This window comes from Myxocyprinus asiaticus, chromosome 29 (assembly GCF_019703515.2).
Source record: "Myxocyprinus asiaticus isolate MX2 ecotype Aquarium Trade chromosome 29, UBuf_Myxa_2, whole genome shotgun sequence".
In the NCBI taxonomy this organism is placed as follows: domain Eukaryota; kingdom Metazoa; phylum Chordata; class Actinopteri; order Cypriniformes; family Catostomidae; genus Myxocyprinus; species Myxocyprinus asiaticus.
In genome coordinates, this window is record NC_059372.1 from 19,275,487 (window position 1) to 19,299,369 (window position 23,883).

The following is a 23,883-nucleotide window of genomic DNA, read 5'->3' on the forward strand; positions in this document are numbered from 1 at the left end:
CCAACTATGATTTTTGAAAAGGCTTGAGCGGATTTTTCCAAGTGAGCTCTATTAAAATATATATTTTTTAAAAGTATCGACATTGTTTGCATTTTTATCATTAGAATCCTAAGTTCATCTAGAAGTATCGTGTAGTTTCTAATTTCTTGAGAGGTTTGTAACAAACTTGACAGTAAGTTACCCGCCAACTTGCTTCTTTGTTTATTACAATGGGTCCATAATTCTATTGTGTGCCAGACGTTGAAATAATAATAATAGGTCACGTGATTTAAAGCAGCATTTCTGTTTCCATAGTAGTGTCAGTGGCGGCCATTGATTGGCTGCTGTAACCTCTCCGTCAGCCAGTGAAAATGAGCGCTTTTTACAAACTACTCCGGAAGTCAACACGCTAGTACTGCGCTCTCGAGTATTTACAGGTTTTGGATACTGCTTAACCCCGTCCTGGTACGTATGTGTGGATTGATAAACGATTAAAACATGTATAGGCTAGTAAAACATGTATATACCTATTGACCTAATGATATTCATAACCCTTTGGGCGTTGTTTACGTTAATGCTTCAGTGTTATTAAATAATGATACAATATTTCCATATTAGGGCTCATAATATGAACATTAAAAAGACCTGGTGTGTTATAGAAACTGAACCTCTGTTGAGATGGCATCCTCTAACCCTCTACAACCCCAGAACAGAACTCACCTGGATCATACTGGGTAAGTGAGCTGATCATTGTATATATTGTCAGGCTTTAATCTGTTTTAAGAGTTTTTCTCCCCCACACGTGACATTATATTTAATGTAGCAGTTTCTCTTCTCTTATTAGGATCTTGAAGAATCATGACTTGAATAAAGATAAACTCTGTGCTGTGCCCTCATCTAAAAGAGGTACTGAGAATCTGGACCCAAATGCCTCAACTGAAGCAGGAAAGGGTGTTAATAAATTGAGAGGTGTCAGCAGGCTTCCAGTACTTGCCAGATCTCTCCAACCAGGTCTAACTGACCTAACCCAAAATCCTAAATGGGAACAGAGGCCCCTTACGGTAAGGATACAGCTTTGTTTACTACTTATTAGAGAGAGACTGATATGTCGGTTTTACCAAAGAATCGGTGCCGATAGCTGTTTTTTAACTCTTTTTATTATTATTATTATTATTATTCCTCATCAATAAACCTCATCTGATGAAATATATATACACTCACTGAGTGCTTTATTAGGAACACTATGGTCCTGATAAAGTGCCCGATGTGGTCTTCTGCTTCAAGGTTCGATGAGTTGTGCATTCTGAGATGCTATTCTGCTCACAACAATTGTACAGAGTGGTTATCTGAATTACCATAGCCTTTCTGTCAGCTCAGACCAGTCTGGCCATTCTCCATTGACCTCTCCATCAACAAGGCATTTCCGTCTGAGAACTGCTGCTCGCTGGATGTTTTTTTTGTTTTTGGCACCATTCTGAGTATCTCTAGCGATTGTTGTGTGTGAAAATCCCAGGAGATCAGCAGTTACAGAAATACTCTAAACTGCCTGTCTTGCACCAACAAACATGCCACTGTCGAAATCACTGAGATCACATTTTTTCCCCATTCTGATGGCTTATGTGAACATTAACAGAAGCTCCTGACCCGTTTCTGCATGATTTTATGCGTTCCACTGCTGCCACACGATTAGCTGATTGGATAATAGGATGAATAAGTAGGTGTACAGGTGTTCCTAATAAAGACCTCAGTGAGTGTATATACAGTGGCAAGAAAAATTATGCGAACCCTTTGGAATTAGCTGGTTTTCTGCATTAATTGGACATAAAATGTGATCTCATCTTCATCAAAGTCACAAGTATAGATAAACAACAATGTGCTTAAGCTAAAAACACACAAACAATTCTAATCTTTCATGTCTTTATTGAACACATCCCATTAAACATTCACAGTGCTGTGGAAAAAGTGAACCCCATAGTCTAATGATGTCAACAAAAGCTAATTTGAGTCAGGAGTTGGCAAACCTGGCATCCAGTAAATGAATCGAGATTGGAGGTGTGGGTTAGAGCTACTTGGACTTATAAAAAGCACACAAACATTTTGAGTTTGCTTTTCACTAGACGTGGACCGTGCCTTGCAAAAAACAGATTAAAAAAAAAAGATTAAGAATTGTTGCTTTGCATAAAGCTGGAAAGGGTTACAAAGTTATCTCGAAGAGCTTAAATATTCATCTGTCCACAATTAGACAAACTTTATAAATAGAGACTATTTAGTACTATGGCTACTTTCCCTTGAACTGGCCATCCAGCCAAGATGACTCAAAGGGCACACAGCAGAATGCTCAGTGAGGTAAAAAAAAAAAAAAGAATCCTGGAGTGACAGCTAATGACTTGAAGGAATAACTGGAACTGGTTAACATCTCTGTTAATGAGTCTACTATACATAAAACATTAAACAGGCATGGTGTCCATGGCAGGACACCAGGAAGGAAGCCGCTGCTTTCCAACAAAAACATTGCTGCGCACCTGAAGTTTGCCAAAGACCACCCTGACACTCCACAACGCTACTGGTAAAATGTTTTGTGGACTGATGAAACTAAGGTTGAATTATTTAGGAGAAACACACAGCACTACATATGATGTAAAAATGGAACTGCATACCAACATAACATCATCCCAATGGTGAAGTACTTTGGAAGGAGCATTATGAATCGGGGCTGCTTTGCTGCTTTTGGATCTGGACCGCTTGCCATTATCGAGGAAAAAAAATTCCCAAGTTTATCAAGATATCCTAGAGGATAATGTCGGGGTGGCTGTGCACAAGCTGAAGCTCAGCAAAAGTTGGGTGATGCAGCGATTGAAGTAAATCCACTACAGAATGGCTTAAAAAAAAAAAGAAAACCCAACTTTTTGAGTGGCCCAGTCAGAGCCCAGACCTCAACCCAATAGAGATGCTGTGGAATGACCTCAATAGAGCCATTCACACCAGACCGGTCATGGCGCGGGACAGTGACACACTCCTTCCCTCTGTAGTGCTTGGGTCAACTCCTTGGGCAAGAGTGAATAACCCTTGAGCCTCCCATACTAAGGTCACAGTTGTTTATATACTTCATAATTTTTTCTCTCTCTATAATGTACTTGAGTTTTCCCATCTTCATATACCATCACTGTCTACCTCTCCGTAAGGACCCTGAGTAGTTAAAGTCCTAGCATCCCCCTGCTAATCGTAAAATACGACAAAAGAGGGCGACTTGTTTGCTGTGAGTTGCGACCCATGAGAAATGTGGTTTGCTGCAGCTTCCATTATTTCAACACCGTGGGAGATTGGAAAGGCCCGATCCAATCAATCGGCTGTAATGGGTTAACATCAGCTATCTTTTCAGTATCTCCAGAAGATGTTGGCGAAGGGTCAGTCGAGTAGATGAACATCTCTCATTCTTTGTGCTCGAGTATACCATCCCTATATCCCTGGTGCATAATCTGCAGGATTTCCTGCATGCATCCCCTTGTTGGATTCCAAGGTGGGTGGGGAGTAGAGATGATGAAGCATAATACGCTAAACATGGCTACCAAACACACATCCAAAAAATGACTTTTAGACCTGGACATGGACTGCACTTCTGAGAATCCATGTGCTTCTACATCTAACAATGAAGATTGGCCAAAATGTGTAATTATTGGATCTGCATCATCAGATATGCCAATCACAAAGCTATCTCCTTTTGCCATTCACAAGGGTATTACAGGAATAGCTATTACTGTTAAGGAGGTGAAGAAACTGCGATCTGGCCAGATTCTGGTGGAATGTTGTAAGAATGCTAATTCAGAGAACCTTCTTCTTGTCAATTTGCTGGTTGAACTTGATATAAAGACTTCTCCACATCCAACACTCAACTACAGCAAAGGAGTGATTCATACCAGAGAGTTGGATGATGTAGATAAAGAAGAAATAACTTCTGAACTTAAATCCCAAATAGTGATGTATGTGAAAAGAATAACAATCAAAAGAGAAGCTTGAATCATCAAAACTGGCACTTACATTATTACCTTCATTAAAAAGAATCACAATCGGGTATATGAATGTTCAAGAGGACTTATTTATACCAAATCCACTGAGATGCTTTAACTGTCAAAAGTATGGACATGGATCAAACAGCTGTAAGAATAAGCGTATCTGCGGTAATTGTGGAGAGGTGGATCATGACAAAGAAAACTGCCAGAAGCCACCCAAATGCTGCAATTGTGCAGGAGAACATATGGCTACATCAAAAGAATGCTTGATGTGGATGAAAGAGAAAGAAATCCAGAAAATAAGATGTACAAAGAAAATCAGCTACAATGAAGCACGCAAACTGGTCTCTGTGGTTCCCTATTTCATTGTAAATAAAACTTTTGCCTCTGTGGTCAAAAAAACTTTTCATTCAGTGGACTGTCAGACAGATTTGACCTGGCTGCAAAAGGATAAACCACAAACTGTCAGCAACAGTAAAGGCATACCTCCTCCTAGATCAAAGAGTGCAGGAAATCAGAATGAAACAACATCAACCCATTACCAGACCAACCAGAACTTATAAACAGAAAATAAAATAATTAACAAGAATTCTAAAAAAGCAGGATGTTCACAATCAAAAGTATCACAAGATGAGAATACAAAGCCGAAAGCAATCAAAGATGTTGAAATGAGAGTGGCCATCACAGTAGGAGCCGCTCACCAAAAGGCAGAACTAGAGGTAATATCCTTACTTTCCCAACTTAAACATGGATCACACAATTATCCAATGGAATTGCCGTGGGCTCAGAGCTAACTTCTCAGAATTGTAGCGATTAGCTGCAATTATTAATCCACTTGCCTTTTGTCTACAAGAGACACAGTTGTCACCTGATACTATCCTTTCTTTTAAAAACGTAACTTTTAAATTCTTTTGGTCCAAACAATAGACGTGCTTCTGGTGGAACAGCTATTTTAATTAGAAATTATGTGATACATAGATACATCACACTAAACAGCAATTTACAAGTAACCACAGTACATCTAACCCTCCAGAGGACTATCACAGTATGCTCCATATACATTCCACCGGATATGACTATAAAGCATCAAGATCTGGACAACCTTGTGGAGCAGCTTCCTCCCCCTTCACTTATGAGGGATTTTAACAGACATAATACCTTGTGGGTTAGTAATCAGTGTAATACAAAAGGCAAGAATATTGAGGACTTTATAAACAACCATGCCCTGTGCCTTTTGGGTCTCAAACCTATTACATCCTGGACATGGTACTTATTCAGCAATTGACCTAACCGTCTGTGAGCCTGAGCTACTACTAGATCTCTCATGGAAAGTGTGGCATGATTGTTGGTGCCAGATGGGCTGGTTTGAGTATTTCTGTAACTGCTGATCCCTGGGATTTTCACGCACAACAGTCTCTAGAATTTACTTTGAATGGTGCCAAAAACAAAAAACATCCAGTGAGGCACAGTTCTGCAGACGGAAATGCCTTGTTGATGAGAGAGGTCAACAGAGAATGGCCAGACTGGTTCAAACTGACAAAGTCTACGGTAACTCAGATAACCGCTCTGTACAATTGTGGTGAGAAGAATAGCATCTCAGAATGCTATTCTTAGATGCGGGTTGGCGCAGTTTTGGCGGCATGAGGGGGACCTACACAATATTAGGCAGGTGGTTTTAATGTTGTGGCTGATCGGTGTATTAAAGCTGATTTATGTATGATTTTTTTGGTTAAAATTGAACAAATTGCCATTATTGATTGAGTACATAAACAAGCAGTATTAAAAAAAAAAATGTCCTAACCTTATCCTGATTCACTTCAGTTAGCTTATAAATATTATTTGTATTTTGAGCTGTCAGTTTCGATTTGCCGTGAAATCACTGGCTTATGACGTTCATTCTTGCGTCTTTACGTCATGTCTGCACACTTAGGAAAGAAGTACTGGCTGTCTCATGCTCCGGCTAGAGAAACTAACTGAGCTGTTCAGCTTAGTTCAGTAACACTCACACAGTTCATGACAGCATCACTGCAGTCTAGATGGATGTTTACCTTTTATCTGTTTGGCGAAGTTGTTTACCTGCTATAATGCTTGGATATGTTTTCTGGTAGGGTTGTTGAAGCTTATATAGCTTGTCATGCTTTTATTAATCGAATATTACTCGTGTGTTAACCGATCGCGATGCATCTACGTTGTCCGGTGAAGTTACTGTGACATGTTTAATATGACTTCTGAAATTGACTTCTTGTAATTGTTATTGCATATTTAAACATATTATTTTTATGTTTAATAAAGTATATTTTATCCCCATCATTATTGAATCCTCGTTTTATGTTTTTAGTTTATGGTGTTATCGTGTGCATTGCATAGACAAGCTATTGTAGTATCTGAGGCTGGACAATACAGTATAAAAATAATAAAGTCTTTTATTGAACTCGTATCACCCATATCACGAGTTTAACCTCTTAAATTAAAAATTGCAATACTATTCAAACATTAATAGTGGATAAAACACTTGAATAATCATATTAAGATGCACTGGTAGTGGCTGAGGAGAGTCCCCTGTTCTCTATTTAAAAGTGCTTTGAGTGTAGTGTCAGAAAAGTGATTTAAGTGTAAAATTAATTCAAATATATATATATATATGAGTGTTGTTTATCTTCATCAAAGCAAGTAATATTTCAGTTTCAAATGTTTAATCATATAACATAATATCAACATGAAAATAGCACATTATGACTCCAGCTCCAGTTAAGATCACACATAGGCTATGTCCAGGAAAGCTCAAATTGGGAGATTCATCCGCCATAAGAGCAGTGCTGAAACACGACTGACGTAATGTATTCTTCTGCAAATTGCTTGCAATTTTAAGTTTCAACCACAGATGTCGCTGGAGAGCACCTTTGCATAGTGTACAAAAATTTTACATAGTGCAGCTTTAAACATCAAGACTCAGTCTTGACTACGAAATATGAAATTGCAAATATCCCTGCAGAAACCTTTGAAAATATCTCCTCTATTTAGAACTGCCTCCCTGCCTTTAAAACAATTCAGGCTCAGGAATAAAATAAAGATGTTAACTTTTCATCCAGTAATATGGAACCTTACAACAAACCTTTCACAATGGAAGAGCTATTGCGAGCCATAACCAGATCACATGATACTGCAACTGGACCCTACAATATTCACTATACATTTTTAAACAGATTTGCCTCTCACTGTCCTTTCCTTACTTTACTTTTTTTTTAAACTCCATCTGGATGTCAGGGGATGTTCCATATTCTTGGAAAGTAGTGGAAATTATTCCTATTCCAAAGGCAGGAAAGGATCATAACGATCCTTCTAACTACTGATCTTTAGCCCTGATGAGTTGCTTATGTAAAATCAGTTGTGATCAGTTCACATTTGGAAGCATAGTGTATGGCTCAGCCAGGAAATCATATATCTGACTTTTGGACACAGTTAACCATCAAGGCATACCTCTGGCACTGGGGGCCTTCAGAACATCACCAATTCAAAGTCTATATGTAGAGGCTAATAAACTTTCTCTAGAGAACAGATGTCTCAAATTAGCCCTGCAATACACAACAAAAGTAAAGACCAACAAAGAAAATCCAGCATATGATGCAATCCTCTCACCCCAGTATTCATATTTGTATGAGAGAAAACCAAGCCTTATCCAACCTCCTAGTCTACAGATTAAATCCCATCTAGAAAACAAAAAAGTTGACTTAAGCATACTGGAACAGACATACTTCTGCAATATTCCACCCTGGAATCTCAAAGAGATGTTTCGATCACACACACCTATATATACACAGATGGATCAAAGTCTGGAGATCATGTGTTGGCTGCATATGTGATCAATTACCAAAAAAGTGGAATAAGGCTCCCCAATCAGAGTTAAATTTTTACAGTAGAGGCCAATCCTATTATTCTAGCTCTGGATCACATTAAGACCACACAACAGAGAAATTTCTTAATAACAGATTCAAAATCATGTCTTCAACCATCACTCAAAAATGACCACCCAGCCCTTGTAAATATTTTAACCAAACTGTCAGCTCTCGAGGCACAGATTTTTAATATTTAGTTTTGCTGGATACCTGGCCGTTGTGGAATCCAAGGAAATGAACAAGCAGACTCTGCTGCTAAAGAAGCACTTTCTACAGATACTCCAATATGAAACCTACCGTAATCTCTTATATCATCAACAAATGGCAAACAGAATGGGATCAATGCATTAAGAATAAATTGCATGAAATCAACTCTGTAGTGGGCAAAAGACGTATCTTTAATTTCAGTAATCGCTGGGATCTGATCATTTACACCCTTTGAAGAATAGGACATTCCAGATCACACATAAGTTTTTAATATCGGATTAAGATCCACCATTATGCACCGCATGTCAGAATCCACTACCTTTGAAGCATATTTTATTGGATTGTGCTGGTTTTACTTTTTTTAGGAAATTATTTTACAGTAGCAAATACTTCTGAAGAGATTTTTAACTAAGTCAACCCTGAATCAGTTTTAGAGTTCTTATTGAAAATAAAATTTAAAAACCTTATGTAGGTTTTTAATTACTCTACCTTTCTAACTAACTGTTCACACCAGACATCCTAATAATATGGCTGAGCAAAAGCAGTTCTGTAAGGAAGAATGGTTCAAAATTCCTTCTGAACGTTGTGCGGGTTTAATCCGCAGCTACTGGAAATGCTTGGTTGAGGTTATTGCTGTCAAAGGAGGATGGACCAGTTATTAAATCCAATGGTTCACTTTTTCCACAGCATTGTAAATGTTTAATGGGATCAATAAAGACATGAAAGATTATAATTGTTTGTATTTTGTTAGCTTAAGCACATTGTTGTTTGTCTATACACTTGTGACTGATGAAGATGAGATCTCATTTTAAAAACAATTAATGCAGAAAACAAGATAAATTCCAAAGGGTTCACATACTTTTCTTGCAACTGTATACAAAACTCTTCATCTAGTGAATATATAGGCTTTAAAAAGCTTCATTTGGTAAAAACTTACATATAGAACATTGTTATGGATGCAAAGTCCTGCGTTATACACCAAATCTTATTTTTTCTGGTTATTATTTGGATTTGGATGCCCAATACACTGTTTTTGGAATTTTATTAATTTTGAGCCTTAATGTCTGTGCCCTTTATGGTAAGGAAAGACTAAGACGTTTTTTATCATTCTATAAATTGGTTTTAAAAACCTATCGGCTGACTAATCGTTATCTGCCTTTTGCACCACCTTAGTTATCGATATCGGAAAAATTCACTATCGGTCGACCGTTACTACTTATTCCTCATAATTCTAGGTTAATGCCAAATTAAAGAGACAGGTTAATGTCTCGTATGTGTGGGGGGAAATTTGCTTGAATTTTGTAACACAGGCTACAATAAATGTCGGTCTATGCCAAGCAATTTGAAGGGATCGCATAATCTTATTTTTAAAGCTTTTGTATTCCGATTTTGTATTGTACTCTCTCAGGATAATTGTGCTTCAGCAAATGACCAGGAGTGGCTGCTGAAATATTATGTTTTTTACTTTTGTCCACAGGTTAAAGCTCAGAAAAAAAGGACATGCACCAAACCGGTTCCTTTTAAATTGTCCCAGTCACGCATACACAGTCAGAGAAACACAGTCGCCACTGGCAAAGCGCACCTGACACCTTCTGCCCAGCTAACACCAGAGGCAAAACTGAGAAACTTAAATCCAAGTGCAAGAACTGAAACTACGAGCCATAAAGCTACCACACCATGTGTTCTAAGGACTCAGGCAAACAAGTCACAGCAACTAGGGGCACAATCTGTTGTGCCTCAGCCTGGTGATGTAAAAAGTGTGGCATCAACCAAAGCAATGGCATCAGGCTCTACTGACGGTTACCCACCTGCAGTCTGCAGTCAAATTGATTTAAGTTCACGTTTAGGTAGCATCACTCTTGTACAATCTAAGCTTTCCAAAGACTCCAGTTTGAGTCATTCATATAAAACTGCGCTCAGTAAAGTAGATGTTGGTTTTGATTGTCATGCACCAAAGAACAAGCACGGTTTCCAAACTATCCAAACTAAACAATCAGCAACTGATATACAAAGCCATGCAAGCACTACAGGTGAGTTGTATGTTGATCTTGTATATAATCAAAGCTTTTCTTTCTTTTTTTTTGTGGTTGATATTCTTGGTTGGTAACAGTGTTTATGTTATTTGAATACTATTGATTTTTGTGAAGTTTGTGTAAATATGTGAAGTTTGATTTAACCACTGGTTACTGATAAACAATTTGTTTGCATGTGAGTGCAGGGTCAGTTTCAACTCTTTCTTCAGATATGCACAGTGTCCTCCCATGTGACGGATCGAGTTCTGGTGGAGCTCAATGCATGATGCCGCGTTTGTCCACCTGCCCCCCTGGACCAGGAACCTCCAATAATATGGTTAGGAATGCCTAGAAAAGCTCTTTGATGAAGCCAAAATGTGTGCTAGCCCCTTGATGATCATGCGTAGGGCTTTTCCAGTCTAGTATGATGTAACCTAAAATTAGGCTCTTTTTTGCTGCAGTCACCACATTAAAATAGCAATATGTAACTTATATGCACTTAAGACGTGTATTATCTTGATAGTTGGTGCTCATGTATTTTGATCTTTTAGCCTCAAAGAGTTTCTGTGAAGAAGAGTCATCGTGGCATTGACCGCAATGCAGGTAAGTTCATCTTTATGATGATCTTCAAAGATTTTACTTTTCTCACAGGTCGCAGTAGATGAGCTATGAGTGAGTTCTTTGAGAAGCTGTGAATGGTATCTCTTCCTTTTTTTTTTTTTTTTTTTTTTTTAAGACAATGCCGGGTCCTTTTCTCCTGACCTGTCGTCACTACGTAGTATTCTGCAAAACGAAGGAATTAAAGTAGGAGATCATTTTGGGGCAACACCCCGAGCATCAACCTGTCCCACTGGCAGAGGAACATCAATATATTCTGTGAGTGCACTCCACTGAAATGTCCATTCACACATTGTTCTAATACTGTATTTTACTTCCAAATGCTACATTTAACAGAATAGATAATGAAATATGGTTCTTAAAAGTGACATTGTCTGCCATAGGCTCAAAGAGTACCTGCCAAAAAGACTCAAAAACAAACTCCAGTAGAGGCCACCAGCCCTACAAGTAAGTTTTTTGCTTCTTTGTCATTCTAATCATATTGATATCAGCAGCACTATCCAGTCATATAATGGAGTTATAGATTAAAGACCCCATGAAATCACTTGACAGAGTTTTCTTTCCTGTGTTGACATAATTCCTCTTGAAACTGGAAGTTTGGTTGGGACAAATCCGTTATAAAAAAATTTATAGCCAATAGCCTTTAGTTATGTTAGTTAGCTTGTTAGTCAGATACAGGTGATATTAGGGGGAGGGAATCTGTGTGGTGCTAAATACTGCAGGGGATATAGGCTAATGTGTACTGCAATGCATTACATTTCTAGTGTTACAAATGATTTTCTTGACTTATTGTTTAATTGGACTGCCAATAGTGAGCTTTTAGACAAGTAAAATAAATAAAAAAATATTTTAAATAAAGATTTAAGATTTAAACCTGCATTATAGTGAATTAACTACAATTTACCTGGGTCAGAAATTAAAGGAATAGTTCACCCCAAAAAGAAAATTCTCTCATCATTTACTCACCCTTATGCCATCCCAGATGTATGTGTATGACTTGATTTCTTCTGCTGAACGCAAACAAATATTTCTAGAAGAATATCTCCACTCTGTAGGTCCATTCAATGCAAGTGAATGGTGGCCAGAACTTTGAAGGTCCAAAAAGCAGATGAAGGCATCATAAAAGTAATCCATGACTCCAGTGGTTAAATCTATATTTTCAGAAGCGATATGATAGGTGTGTGTGAGAAACAGATCAATATTTAAGTCCTTTTTTTTTTTTACTATAAATCTCCACTTTCACATTCTTCTTTTGTTTTTGGCAATTCACATTTTTTTTGCATATTGCCACCTACTGGGCAGGGAGGAGAATTTATCATGACAAAGGACTTGAATATTGAACCTATCATATAGCTTCTGAGAACATGGATTTAACTACTGGAGTCTTATGGATTACTCTTATGGCGCCTTTATATGCTTTTTGGAGCTTAAACATTTTGGTACCCATTCACTTTCATTGTATGGACATATAGAGCGGAGATATTCTTCTAAAAACCTTTGTTTGAGTTCAGGAGAAGAAAGAAAGTCGTGTACATCTGGGCTGGCACGAGGGTGTGTACATGATGAGAGAATTTTCATTTTTGGGTGAACTATTCTTTTAAGGGGGGCTCGGGCAAAAATGTAATGTAATAATAGGAGGCAATATGTAGTAAGTAGTATGCTAGTATTTCATTCCAAACATAGCTTTTGTATAATATCTCTATTTTAATCCATTAAGATGGATGTGAAATGTGTCAAGTGATGCAAAATATTATATCTTCCTTTAGAAAGTGCTGTGTCCTTCTCCCCCGACCCTGCAGCCCTGTGCAGTATTCTACAAAATGAAGGTGTGAGGTTGGGGGGGGCTGGCGGAGCGACACCCAGAGTTTCAACCTGTCTCACTGGCAGAGGAACCTCCATTTATTCTGTGAGTTTGGTCATATGCCATTCATTGTGAACACACAGTTGTATGTAACTGAGTGCTATTGAGGAAGGAAGTTGTTTTGAATCATGTAACTTTATATACATCAGGCCCAGAGAGTACCCATGAAGAAGACGAAAACAGAAGCCACAGCAACAGTAGCAGCAGCATCTCATTGTAGGTTTTTTTGTTTTGTTTTGTTTTTTTGTATTCCAATTTTTTTTTTTTCCTTTGACACCATGTTTTTATCCCTTTTCTTTGTTTGTATCAACTCATTGTTTTTCTGTTATGGTGCAGGTGCAAATAGAACTCCAGTGATGAAATGGACGCCTCAACGGGTTCCAAACACCAAACCACAATCAATGGTCAGTGTTCTTTTTGGCTGACTTTACATTTTAAGCTACTGTTGTATGCAATTCAGCCTTTAAAAAAAAAAAAAAAAAAAAAAAAAAAACAGTTCAAGGAGTCATTAAATGCTCTTTTTTTTTTATATGGTTGTATTATCTTCCCTGAGGTACTCTGATAATGTTGGTAATGTGTTTTTGCATTAAAACACTCGTAATTTAGTAATATATGATCATTTTCCACCCTGTCTCTGGCCCTCTGTCTGAAATTCTCGGTTTTGCCCTAAGTGCCTCCTTAAAATTTCAACATAAACACCCACTGTTATGATTGGCTAACATCGTGCAGCCCCACAAATTCAGCCATATTTGAAACTCAACCTGAAGAGAATGAACAAGCTCCACAACATTATAAAACTAAATTTCATGGGTTACACATAACGCACATCCAACACATTGCATCCGAATATATTAAACCGTTCATCTCAAGCACAACTGTTAACACTCGCACCCTGTCTACACCGGACGTGAGAGTCGCATTACATCAAAAGCAATAGAACCCATTATAATCAATGATGCTGTCTACCATGGAAGCGTGCATTGCATTGCATTGCATTGCGCGGACAGTAAATGGATGTTACGTTCCATTTTGCACTGCACGTGCTGGCACTACTACTGCCAACAACACAAATAAACAGTTTAGAAAGTTTGTGTCGATGTGCCCGGTGTAGACCGCCTCAAGTCGCTGCGTTGCGTCAACGGAAACGCACGGTGTAAGCAGGGTGTCAGCACCATAAACAATCAAACAGTCATGACATTTGAAATATTCATGAATGGAACTGTTAATAACTGTTTTGTAAGGGTCTAAGTGTCTTTAACTGCCCCATCCTTCAATAACAGTTCCTTTGCAAAGCTTGAATCATTTTATGACTAGTTCACAAGCAATCCACATTGATATGAGGTGAAAAAACATGCAATCCACAGTGAAATATGCTGAAGACACATGATGCACATACATAGTCCACAGCACGGTGTGAACTAGACGTGCACACATCCAGTTTCCATTATCATCCTGCACTGAAATGCACATCGCAGGAAGTGCATCTAAACGGTCAAAGAAGTCCATCAGCGCTTGTTTTCATACACCAACAATTAAAAATAGTACAGATGGGCAAAAGAACGTGTCCATGATGCGTTTGTGCTCAAAACAGCAAGAGGCAGTTGCTGAATGACAGAGAATGACATCTCTTCAGAGTTGTAACTTGACACAGCGTCTTTTAAAAGCATCCCCAGATATGTATCAAGCGGTCAAAGATGTCTGTCTGTGCATATTTAAATACAAAAATACTTGAAAATAATCCAGATAGGTCCCCTTTGGAGTTCAGGAATAGTTGTTTGTCCTCTTTCAGTTTATGAACTGAAGCACCAGTGGGCGGGGCCAAGTGTGCGTTGATGTAAAAGTAGGCGTTTTTGAGCTGTAGAGGCAATTATGAATAAATGTACCAGTAGTAATGTAGGGTAGTCACGGAAGTAGAGGAGGAGACGTTTTTGCCGCTTGGTTTCAGTAAATGCTTTTATTGCACTGGGGATTAAGTTTTGAGTTCTGAAATTTACAGTATTTTTTTTTAATAGTAGAAATACCTATATGTCAAAATATCAAGGAAAATGTGATTCTTCATGACATGACCCCTTTAACACACTAATTTAATGCCAGTAATTGTTTATGTAATATAGGTAATAGTGACAATAGCAAATTATGATATATTTTAAGAAGGGCTAACATTGGGATACATTATGATACTTTTGAGGATGAACTTCCCCTTCAATCTTGACATCTCAGGCACAATCTTAGTTCCCAGAAAGCAGAGGCTGAAATAAATATGGCCTGATTCCTGTGACAATATTTTGGTCAACAGGTCAGGCTCCATTTTAGTTAAAAACACCCCATTCTCATTATTAACTCCAACCCCCTACCTTTATTTTTTCGTTGAATATTCTGCTTTACTGGAATATGTCACATTATGGAATTAAAATGGATTGTGATCTTAATGTGTATGTCAGAGCTGGGATTCGAACTTGGGTCTCTGGCGCAAGAGTCTAAATTTCCACCACTGAGCCACAGAAGGGAGTTGAACCCAATAGTCAGACACGTTATTAAATGAACTCAGAAGAGTTTAACAAAAATAGCAAAAAGGGTACAAAAAGCAATTTCTTACTGACAACCACAAAACAGAAAAATCTTTAGTCCAACAAGGATCCAAAAGGAGGAAAAAACAATCTCCAAAGAACTCAGGAAAGATACCAAAAAACAGCAAAAATAAACACAGGGAAAAAAACAATCCAAAAGGCTTTCAAAGTTTAGTACTTAGAACTAGAGCAGACTTACGGCAGCAACTGGCTAGGAACATCAATAACCAAGCAAAGAAACAAAAGGAAGTGATCAGCTTAAATACACAGCCCAGAACGAGGCACATGTGAAAACAATGGCACTGATTACAAGAGGCACAAGATAGACATGAGTACCATAGGGACCTCTAGTGGCCAAAATATAACATTGAAGCAAAAACTCTGACAGGACCCCTCCCTCTAGGAACGGCTCCTGACGTTCCCTCCCGGACGACTGGACTTGCGAGCATGAAATTCTTGAATTAGTTTGGGGTCCAAGATGTCCTTGGCAGGAACCCAGGAGCGCTCCTCAGGGCCATAGCCTTCCCAGTCCACAAGATACTGCCGGGACCCATGTACTCGACAGGCATCCAGTATTCTGTGGACTGTGTAAGCTGGCTGGCCACCAATGATACGAGGAGGGGGAGGTTTACCTGTCGCAAGAAAAGGAGAAGACAAAACAGGTTTTAACAGTGAGACATGAAAAGTGGGATTTATCTTCAAAGACTTAGGCAAGTATAGACGATAAGTAACTGGGTTTACTTTCCTGGCAATCTTGAAGGGGCAAATGAACCTCTGGGAAAGTTTACGGGATTCCACCCGCAAGGGAATGTTCTTAGTGGAGAGCCAGACTCTTTGGCCGGGGCGCAGAGTGGGGGCAGGTCTGCGTCTGCGATTGGCCTGGTGCTGATACTGCTGAGAGACCTTCAAGAGCTTGAGTCTGGTTTTTTTCCATGTCTGGCGGCAACGTTTAACGAACTGTTGAGCAGAGGGAACTGCAACCTCCACTTCTTGCTCAGGGAATAGTGGAGGGGTGTATCCCAACTGGCACTCGAAAGGGGACATGCCTGTAGCAGAGGAGCGAAGGGTATTGTGAGCGTATTCTGCCCACATGATGAAGGAAGACCAAGAGGATGGGTTGTTAGCTGCCATACACCTCAGTGTAGTCTCAAGATCTTGGTTAAGCCTCTCCGTTTACCCATTGGACTCCGGGTGGAACCCAGAAGATAGACTCACTGTAGCCCCCAGAGATTGACAAAATGCCTGCCAGAATCGGGAGAAAAATTGGGGTCCTCGATCAGAGACGATGTTTTGTGGGATGCCAAAGACTCGGAAGACGTGGTTTATAACCAGTTCAGCAGTTTCTTTAGCGGTGGGTAGTTTGGGCAGAGGAATAAATCGGGCGGCCTTGGAGAATCTATCAACTATGACCATGATAGTGGTGTTGCCTTGTGATAGCGGAAGTCCAGTGATAAAATCCATGGAAAGATGAGACCAAGGTCTATGAGGTATGGAGAAAGGATGCAATAGCCCCTGAGGAGAACAGTGAGGGACCTTACTTTGGTTGCACGTGGGATATGCGTTTACAAATGTTGTCACATCCTCCTTGATAGTTGGCCACCTAAATCGTCTTTGGAGGAACTCAAGAGTGTGAGAGGTACCAGGATGACAAGTGAGACGAGACGAGTGTCCCCACTGGAGGATCTGGGAGTGGACAGCTTTAGGGACAAACAGGCAGTGGGTTGGCCCCCCTCCTGGGTCAGGTTCTCGGGCTTGGGCTTGTTTTACAGTATTTTCCAGATCGGAGCTATTATCTTGGAACTGGGGATAATCGATGCAATAGAATCTTCCTGAGGAGTGTTTACATATACTCGGGACAAAGCATCAGGTTTTAGGTTCTTAGAGCCGGGGCGGTAGGATAAGATGAACTTGAATCGGTTGAAGAATAAGGACCAACGTGCCTGGTGGGGGTTGAGTCGCTTTGCCTGCTGAATGTATTCCAGATTTTTGTGGTCCGTGAATACTTGGAATGGGTGTTTGGCCCCCTCAAGCCAATGCCTCCACTCTTCAAGCGCTAGCTTAACTGCCAGTAACTCTCGATCCCCTACATGATAGTTCATCTCAGTCGGTGTAAGGCGGTGGGAAAGGAATGCACATGGTTGCAACTTGTTGTCCTCCCCCCTTTGGGACAGCACAGCTCCAACCCCTGCGTCCGAAGCATCGACCTCCACGATGAAGGGTTTATCTGGGTTAGGGAGAATGAGAATAGGTGCAGAGGTAAAATGGCTTTTGAGTTTGCTTAAGGCCAACTCTGCTTCATGTCCCCAATTAAAGCTGGTTGTGTTCCCCTTGGTGAGGGCAGATAAAGGAGCCGCCACAGTACTGAAGTTCCGGATGAACTTGCGATAAATATTGGCGAAGCCAAGGAAATGCTGTACTTCCTTTACCGATGAGGGGGAGGGCCAATCCACAACTGCTTGAACCTTTTGAGGGTCCATTTGTATCTGGCCAGGCTTGATAATGAACCCCAGGAACTGAACTTTGATCACATGGAACTCACATTTCTCAGGTTTAACATAAAGATGGTTATCAAGAAGACATCTGAGAACCTTACTGACGTGTTTTACATGCTCTTGGAGGGAAATCGAGAAGATGAGGATATCGTCTAAGTAGACAAACACAAATTGGTTGAGCATGTCTCTGAGAACATCATTGATGAGAGCTTGAAATACTGCAGGAGCATTAGTGAGACCGAAGGGCATAACTAAATATTCATAGTGCCCAGTGGGCATGTTGAAGGCGGTCTTCGATTCATCTCCTTGTCTGATGCGCATGAGATGGTAGGCATTGCGCAAGTCAAGCTTAGTGAAGATGGAGGCTTCTTGCAGAATTTCGAAAGCAGTGGCCATTAGCGGCAAGGGATAGCGGTTTCGAATAGTGATCTTATTAAGGCCCCTGTAATCAATACATGGCCGGAGTCCGCCATCCTTCTTCCCAACGGAAAAAAATCCAGCTCCAGCAGGGGAAGTGGATGGTTGGATGATACCTGCCGCAAGGGATTCGTTAATGTATTTGTCCATAGCAGTTTGTTCGGGGGAGACAAAGAGAATATACGACTTCTGGAGGGACAGGTTCCTGGGAGCAGCTCAATGGTGCAATCATAGGGGCGATGAGGAGGTAAGGAGGTGGCCTTCCTTTTGCTGAACACTGCTTTGAGGTGGTGGTACTGAGCAGGGACTTGAGACAGATCTAGGGCTTCTTGGGACTCGAGAACAAGATCAGGGGAGTTCTGGGCCAAGCATGTAGTCTGACAGGTGGGACCCCAACTGAGAACAGCGCCAGTGGACCAGTCAAAGTGTGGGTTATGCTGGAGGAGCCAGGGGTGACTGAGGATAATAGGGAACTCTGGAGTCTGTATAAGGTGAAAGCACATTCTCTCCTGGTGCTGGTAAGTGATGAGACAAAGGAGAGAGGTGAGGTGGGTTATTTTCCCTGGAGCTAACGGTCTTCCATCCAAGGCTGTCACAGTTAGGGGGCAGGAAGGGAAATTAATAGGAATTTGGAGACTTTTGGCAAAGGAAATATCCATGAAATTCCCGGCAGCACCAGAATCAATCGATGCCTGGAGTTGGTGTTTTTGATCTTCCCAAGTGAGTGTGATGGGAAGGAACAATCCAGAGTTGGAAGGTGAAGCTGTGCGTGTAACTCCCGTTACAGTCCTTCCTTGCCTGTACGGGACTGGGCGTTTCCCGAAAGCTCGGGGCAGGCGGAGCGAAAATGACCATACAATCCACAATATAGACAACAGCGCTCTCTCATGCGACGGTCTCGTTCTGATGGGGAAAGCCTAGTCCTTCCCAATTGCATGGGTTCCGAGGACTCGTGGGGCACTGGTAGCATTTGAGCAAGTGCTGGACTGGCAGACAATGTGGGAACAGATGGCCGGTTCAGTCTTCTCTCCCTCAGGCGATTATCCAGCCAGATTGCTTGATCCATGAGGGTCTCGAGATCACGAGCAGGTTCTCTGGTAGACATATCATCCTTGATTGCCTCAGACAGACCATTCAGGAAACACACCATGAGGGCCTCGTCGTTCCAGCCGCTCCCTGCTGCAACTGTCCGAAACTGTATGGCATATACAGCCGCGCTGCCATTACCTTGTCGGAGGGTGAGAAGTCTCTTAGAGGCTTGCCGGCCACTGAGGGGGTGGTCAAAGACTCGCTTGAACTCCTTTTCAAACACAGAATAACTTGAACAGAAGGGTGCCTGTGCCTTCCAGACCACTGTTGCCCAAGAAAGAGCCTTGCCAGAAAGGAGGGTGATAACATATGCGATCTTGGCCTGATCTGAGGGGAAGGAAGATGGTTGTAATTCAAATGTGAGGGAGCATTCAGTCAGGAACCCATCACATGCACTGGGATTACCTGAGAAATGTTGTGGTGGAGGTTGGCGAGGTTCAATCAGAGGAGAGAGCACTTGAGAATCCGGAAGGGGTACCGAGGCAGCAATAGAAGCAGTAGCTAAAGTAGAGGGCAGCCGGTCCAGGATCTGACGGACAGAAATCATGAGATCAGACAGCACTTGTGAGTGTTTAGCCATCACAGTCTCCTGCTGAACTAGTGCTGACTCATGGCATTGGATTGTGGACTCCTGCTGAGCAATTGTGGCCAGGAGTTCTTGAGCATTAGGTGTTTCTGGGTTCATAATGTGGCTTGGTTATTCTGACAGAGCCAGGATTTGAACTTGGGTCTCTGGCAGAAGAGTCTTAATTTCCACCACTGAGCCACAGAAGGGAGTTGAACACAATAGTCATACGCGTTCTTAAATGAACTCAGAAGAGTTTTAACAAAAATAGCAAAAAGGATACAAAAAGCAATTTCTTACTGACAACCACAAAACAGAAAAATCTTTAGTCCAAAAAGGATCCAAAAGGAGGAAAAAAAACAATCTCCAAAGAACTCAGGAAAAAGACACCAAAAAACAGCAAAAATAAACACAGAGAAAAAACAATCCAAAAGGCTTTCAAAGTTTAGTACTTAGAACTAGAGCAGACTTACGGCAGCAACTGGCTAGGAACATCAATAACCAAGCAAAGAAACAAAAGAAAGTGATCAGCTTAAATACACAGCCCAGAAGGAGGCACATGTGAAAACAATGGCACTGATTACAAGAGGCACAAGATAGACATGAGTACCATAGGGACCTCTAGTGGCCAAAATATAACATTGAAGCAAAAACTCTGACAGTGTACTTACATTTTTATTATGTTTAAATTTAAGTTGAATTGATATTATATTTAAATTTTTATTTACAGAGGAAGCTCTTTACCGGACAAAAGACTTCCAGATTTAGGAACTCTCCAGGTGTGAGTGAACCCCATGACCCCAGCACTGAAGTCTTGACATGCCACGAGGTAAACCCGCCCCAGGGCATAGAACCCTTTTAAGTATTTGCTTGATCTAAATATGGAATCTAGAGTTAACATTGATTTTTTTTGGCAGGGAGATGATGTTGTTCAAAGGTTATTTAAAGAGCCAGAGCAGATGGATGATGAACAGATGAAGAAAGATGATATTTCACTTGAAATACTGAACAGTCACCAAACTGTAAGATTGTATTTAACTGTGATTTTTATTTTATGCTGTTGTATTCACTTTCCATTTGCTTAATGCCCTAAAATTTATTTACATGTTGAGACATGGATATCTTTAATGCAGGCTGAACCTCACATTCACATTAAAAATGATGACAAGAAAGCAGCCCAGCCTTTCATACAAGCAGCACACAGAGGGTCAGTCATTGTTTTCTCATCAAGCCAAAGACTCTTGGGATCAGGCCGGCCTCAGGAGAAACCATTGGCAGGGGCCCCTCTGCAGCTCTGTAGAGACAGTGATACATCCCATTGTACACTGCCACTGCTGTCAGACCAAAGTAATGGATCACAGATCACTCCCATCTTAGATTATACTAAACAAATCAACACCGGCACAAAAAGCCAATCAAAAGGTAACCACTTTAAATTGTGCTTTTTTTACTTTCTTTTTAATTATACAAAATGCTACAGATATGTATTTCAATGACCATATATATATATATATATATATATATATACACACACACATTTCTATTTAAGTATCCTTAAAGGACATGTAATTAAAATCTGTGTTAAAACACCTTCTGTAAGTCAAGCCATTGGTAGGTTGACTTCCTGAAGAGTAAACACTGTGGCTTTGATGCACTATGAAAACGTTCCTCTGTTTGTTTGAGCATCCTGACAAACTCAACACAGCAACATTGGCTCAAACAATGGCATGAGTTTGGGCCAGGACTATCTGTATGCCTACCAATTGCAAATGTGGGGAGTGTTCTGGGAAACCAGTTTAAAAACAGTTAATGTGTTTCGTAATTCCATTTGGTGGTGCTATAGTGGCACAGAAATAACACACTTTGCCTTTAAGCCATAGTTTTAAGCTTCCTGAAGAGTCTACTTGTTAAAGGAATATCCCGGGTACAATACAAGTTAAGCTCAATGAACAGCATTTGTGGCATGATGTTGATTATGACAAAAATGATCCTTTTCTTTTAAAAAAAAAACAGTGAAAAGTAAAAAGTTACAGAGAGGCATCTACATTGGAAGTGAATGGAGCCTATTTTTTGAGGGTTTAAAAGCAGAAATGTGAAGCTTATAAAATTATAAAAGCACTTACATTAATTCTTCTGTTAAATCTCATGTATTTTTTGAGCTGTAAAGTTGTTTAAATCATTTTATGGTCATTTTAGAGTTTTAGGGTTTACGGCATTATGTTGTCATGGCAACAGAGTTGTAAAATTGGATATAACTTTTTACACAGAAAAGGTTAGCAAGCGATTTAATCGCAATAAAATCATGCTAACCGGCATAATGTTTATTTCTTGTGGCTATAGTTCTGAAACATTGAGAATTTTAACGTTTGCAGATTGGCCCCATTCACTTCCATTGTAAGTGCCTCACTGAACCCAGATTTTTTTTAAAGAAAAGGAGGGACAAGTTGAAATTAATTTGTGTTAATCTACATTATCCCACAAATGCTGTTGATTTGAGCTTAACTTGTATTGAAGGAATTGTATATTCCTTTAGTATTTGCATGGTGTTTTGAGTGATACTTCCACTACGTGGTAATGTTTCCATATCTGTCTGTAGTTCCTCCCCTTGTGTCTGCCCTGCGGCAACGTCATACTCCTCTTGAGGAGTTGTTTCTGGATGACGAATGCGCTACCTACACCTCTCGCCTGCTGTCTTGCCCAGTTCAGCCCCGCTGTGGAAACCCTGTAGCCACCACACTTCTGTTTCAAGACTCCACTGTGAGTAATGCAGTTTCACTTTTTCTATTTTGTTATTTTGACATTTAAAAAAATGGCATGCATGTCTCAGCATACTAAACTATCTACTAACGAACTAAATTTTGATCCATCTTTTCTGTCTCTCCTCTCTACAGTGTTTTTTACCCATTGGCCTCCCATACGTCTGAGTCCAGTTACCTCTGGTTCTTCAATCAGGGTGTTCCTCAAAATATTGCACACTGAGTCACTCCATGCATGGTTATGACACATATTTCAGTGGATGTCTGCCTGAAACAGTGTTGCACTTTTTATCTGTAGCAGCACACCCAGCAATTGGCTACTGATTGACTATTAGAATAAATATGATTTTCAATGGGATTCACAGTTGAAAATATGACTGAATGCAAGACTGTATCTTCATATTATTGGAAACTTCCCAAAACATTTTAGCCTATACTTGTCACTTATGGAAACTCAATGCTTTGAACTTGTATATTGTGTATAGTGTACAATAAATGTGTATATATAAATATGTCCATGTGCTGTGGATTTTTATTTTTTATTTTTTTCTCCCAATTTGGAATGCCCAATTCCCATTGTGCTTTTTAAGACCTCGTGGTCATGTAGTGATTCGCCTCAATCCGGGTGGTGGAGGACAAATCCCAGTTGCCTCCGCGTCTGAGACCGTCAACCCGCACATCTTATCACGTGGCTTGTTGAGCGTGTTGCCACGGAGACATAGCGCGTGTGGAGGCTTCATGCCATCCACCGTGGCAACCACGCTCAACTCACCGCGCGCCCCACCGAGAACGAACCACATTATGGCGACCACGAGGAGGTTACCCCATGTGACTCACTTTTAATTGACTATATCACAATTCCAGTGGGTCAGAAGTTTACATACACTAAATTTACTGTGCCTTTATGCAGCTTGGAAAATTCTAGATAATGATGTCAAGCCAAATGTTAGCTTCTGATAGGCTAATTGGAGTCAATTGGAGCTGTACCTGTGGATGTATTTTAAGGCCTACCTTCAAACTCAGTGCCCCTTTGTGGACCTCCCAAGTCTGGTTCATCCTTGGGAGCAATTTCCAAATGCCTGAATGTACCCCGTTCATCTGTACAAACAATAGTACACAAATATAAACACCATGGGACCACACAGCATCATACCGCTCAGGAAGGAGACGCATTCTGTCTCCTAGAGATGAACGTAGTTTGGTGCGAAAAGTGCAAATCAATCCCAGAACAACAGCAAATGACCTTTTGAAGATGCTGGAGGAAACAGGTAGACAAGTATCTATATCCACAGTAAAACAAGTCCTATATCAACATAACCTGAAAGGCTGCTCCAAAACCGGCATAAAAAAGCCAGACTACAGTTTGCAAGTGCACATGGGGACAAAGATCTTACATTTAGGAGAAATGTCCTCTGGTCTG

The 23,883-nt window shown here is 40.3% G+C and overlaps 1 protein-coding gene across 3 annotated transcripts; it reads left to right on the forward strand.

Annotated features, from left to right (window-relative positions):
* The first annotated feature begins 9 nt into the window (after positions 1 to 9).
* LOC127420601 (uncharacterized) lies at positions 10 to 22,965 on the forward strand. 3 transcript variants are annotated; one of them, XM_051663021.1, is made up of 16 exons: positions 10 to 444; positions 598 to 713; positions 824 to 1,040; positions 9,564 to 10,116; positions 10,305 to 10,435; positions 10,650 to 10,701; positions 10,835 to 10,974; positions 11,100 to 11,163; positions 12,483 to 12,622; positions 12,727 to 12,793; positions 12,914 to 12,981; positions 20,438 to 20,536; positions 20,625 to 20,729; positions 20,841 to 21,129; positions 22,304 to 22,464; positions 22,599 to 22,965. In XM_051663021.1, exons 2-16 carry the CDS (start codon positions 658 to 660, stop codon positions 22,629 to 22,631), a joined length of 2,175 nt encoding a protein of 724 aa, XP_051518981.1. In that variant the 5' UTR covers positions 10 to 444; positions 598 to 657; the 3' UTR covers positions 22,632 to 22,965. The 3 variants fall into 3 exon arrangements, with proteins under 3 accessions (XP_051518981.1, XP_051518982.1, XP_051518980.1); XM_051663022.1 differs by having other exon boundaries at positions 639 to 713; positions 10,329 to 10,435; XM_051663020.1 differs by having other exon boundaries at positions 639 to 713; positions 22,599 to 22,964.
* The last annotated feature ends 918 nt before the right edge of the window (positions 22,966 to 23,883 follow it).

Coding starts and splice junctions, on each gene's coding strand:
- LOC127420601 (XM_051663021.1), top strand. CDS start 658: ATGGCATCCTCTAACCCTCTACAACCCCAGAACAGAACTCACCTGGAT. Junction 20,537..20,624: donor AAGTCTTGACATGCCACGAG/GTAAACCCGCCC, acceptor TTTTTTTGGCAG/GGAGATGATGTTGTTCAAAG. Junction 21,130..22,303: donor CACAAAAAGCCAATCAAAAG/GTAACCACTTTA, acceptor ATCTGTCTGTAG/TTCCTCCCCTTGTGTCTGCC.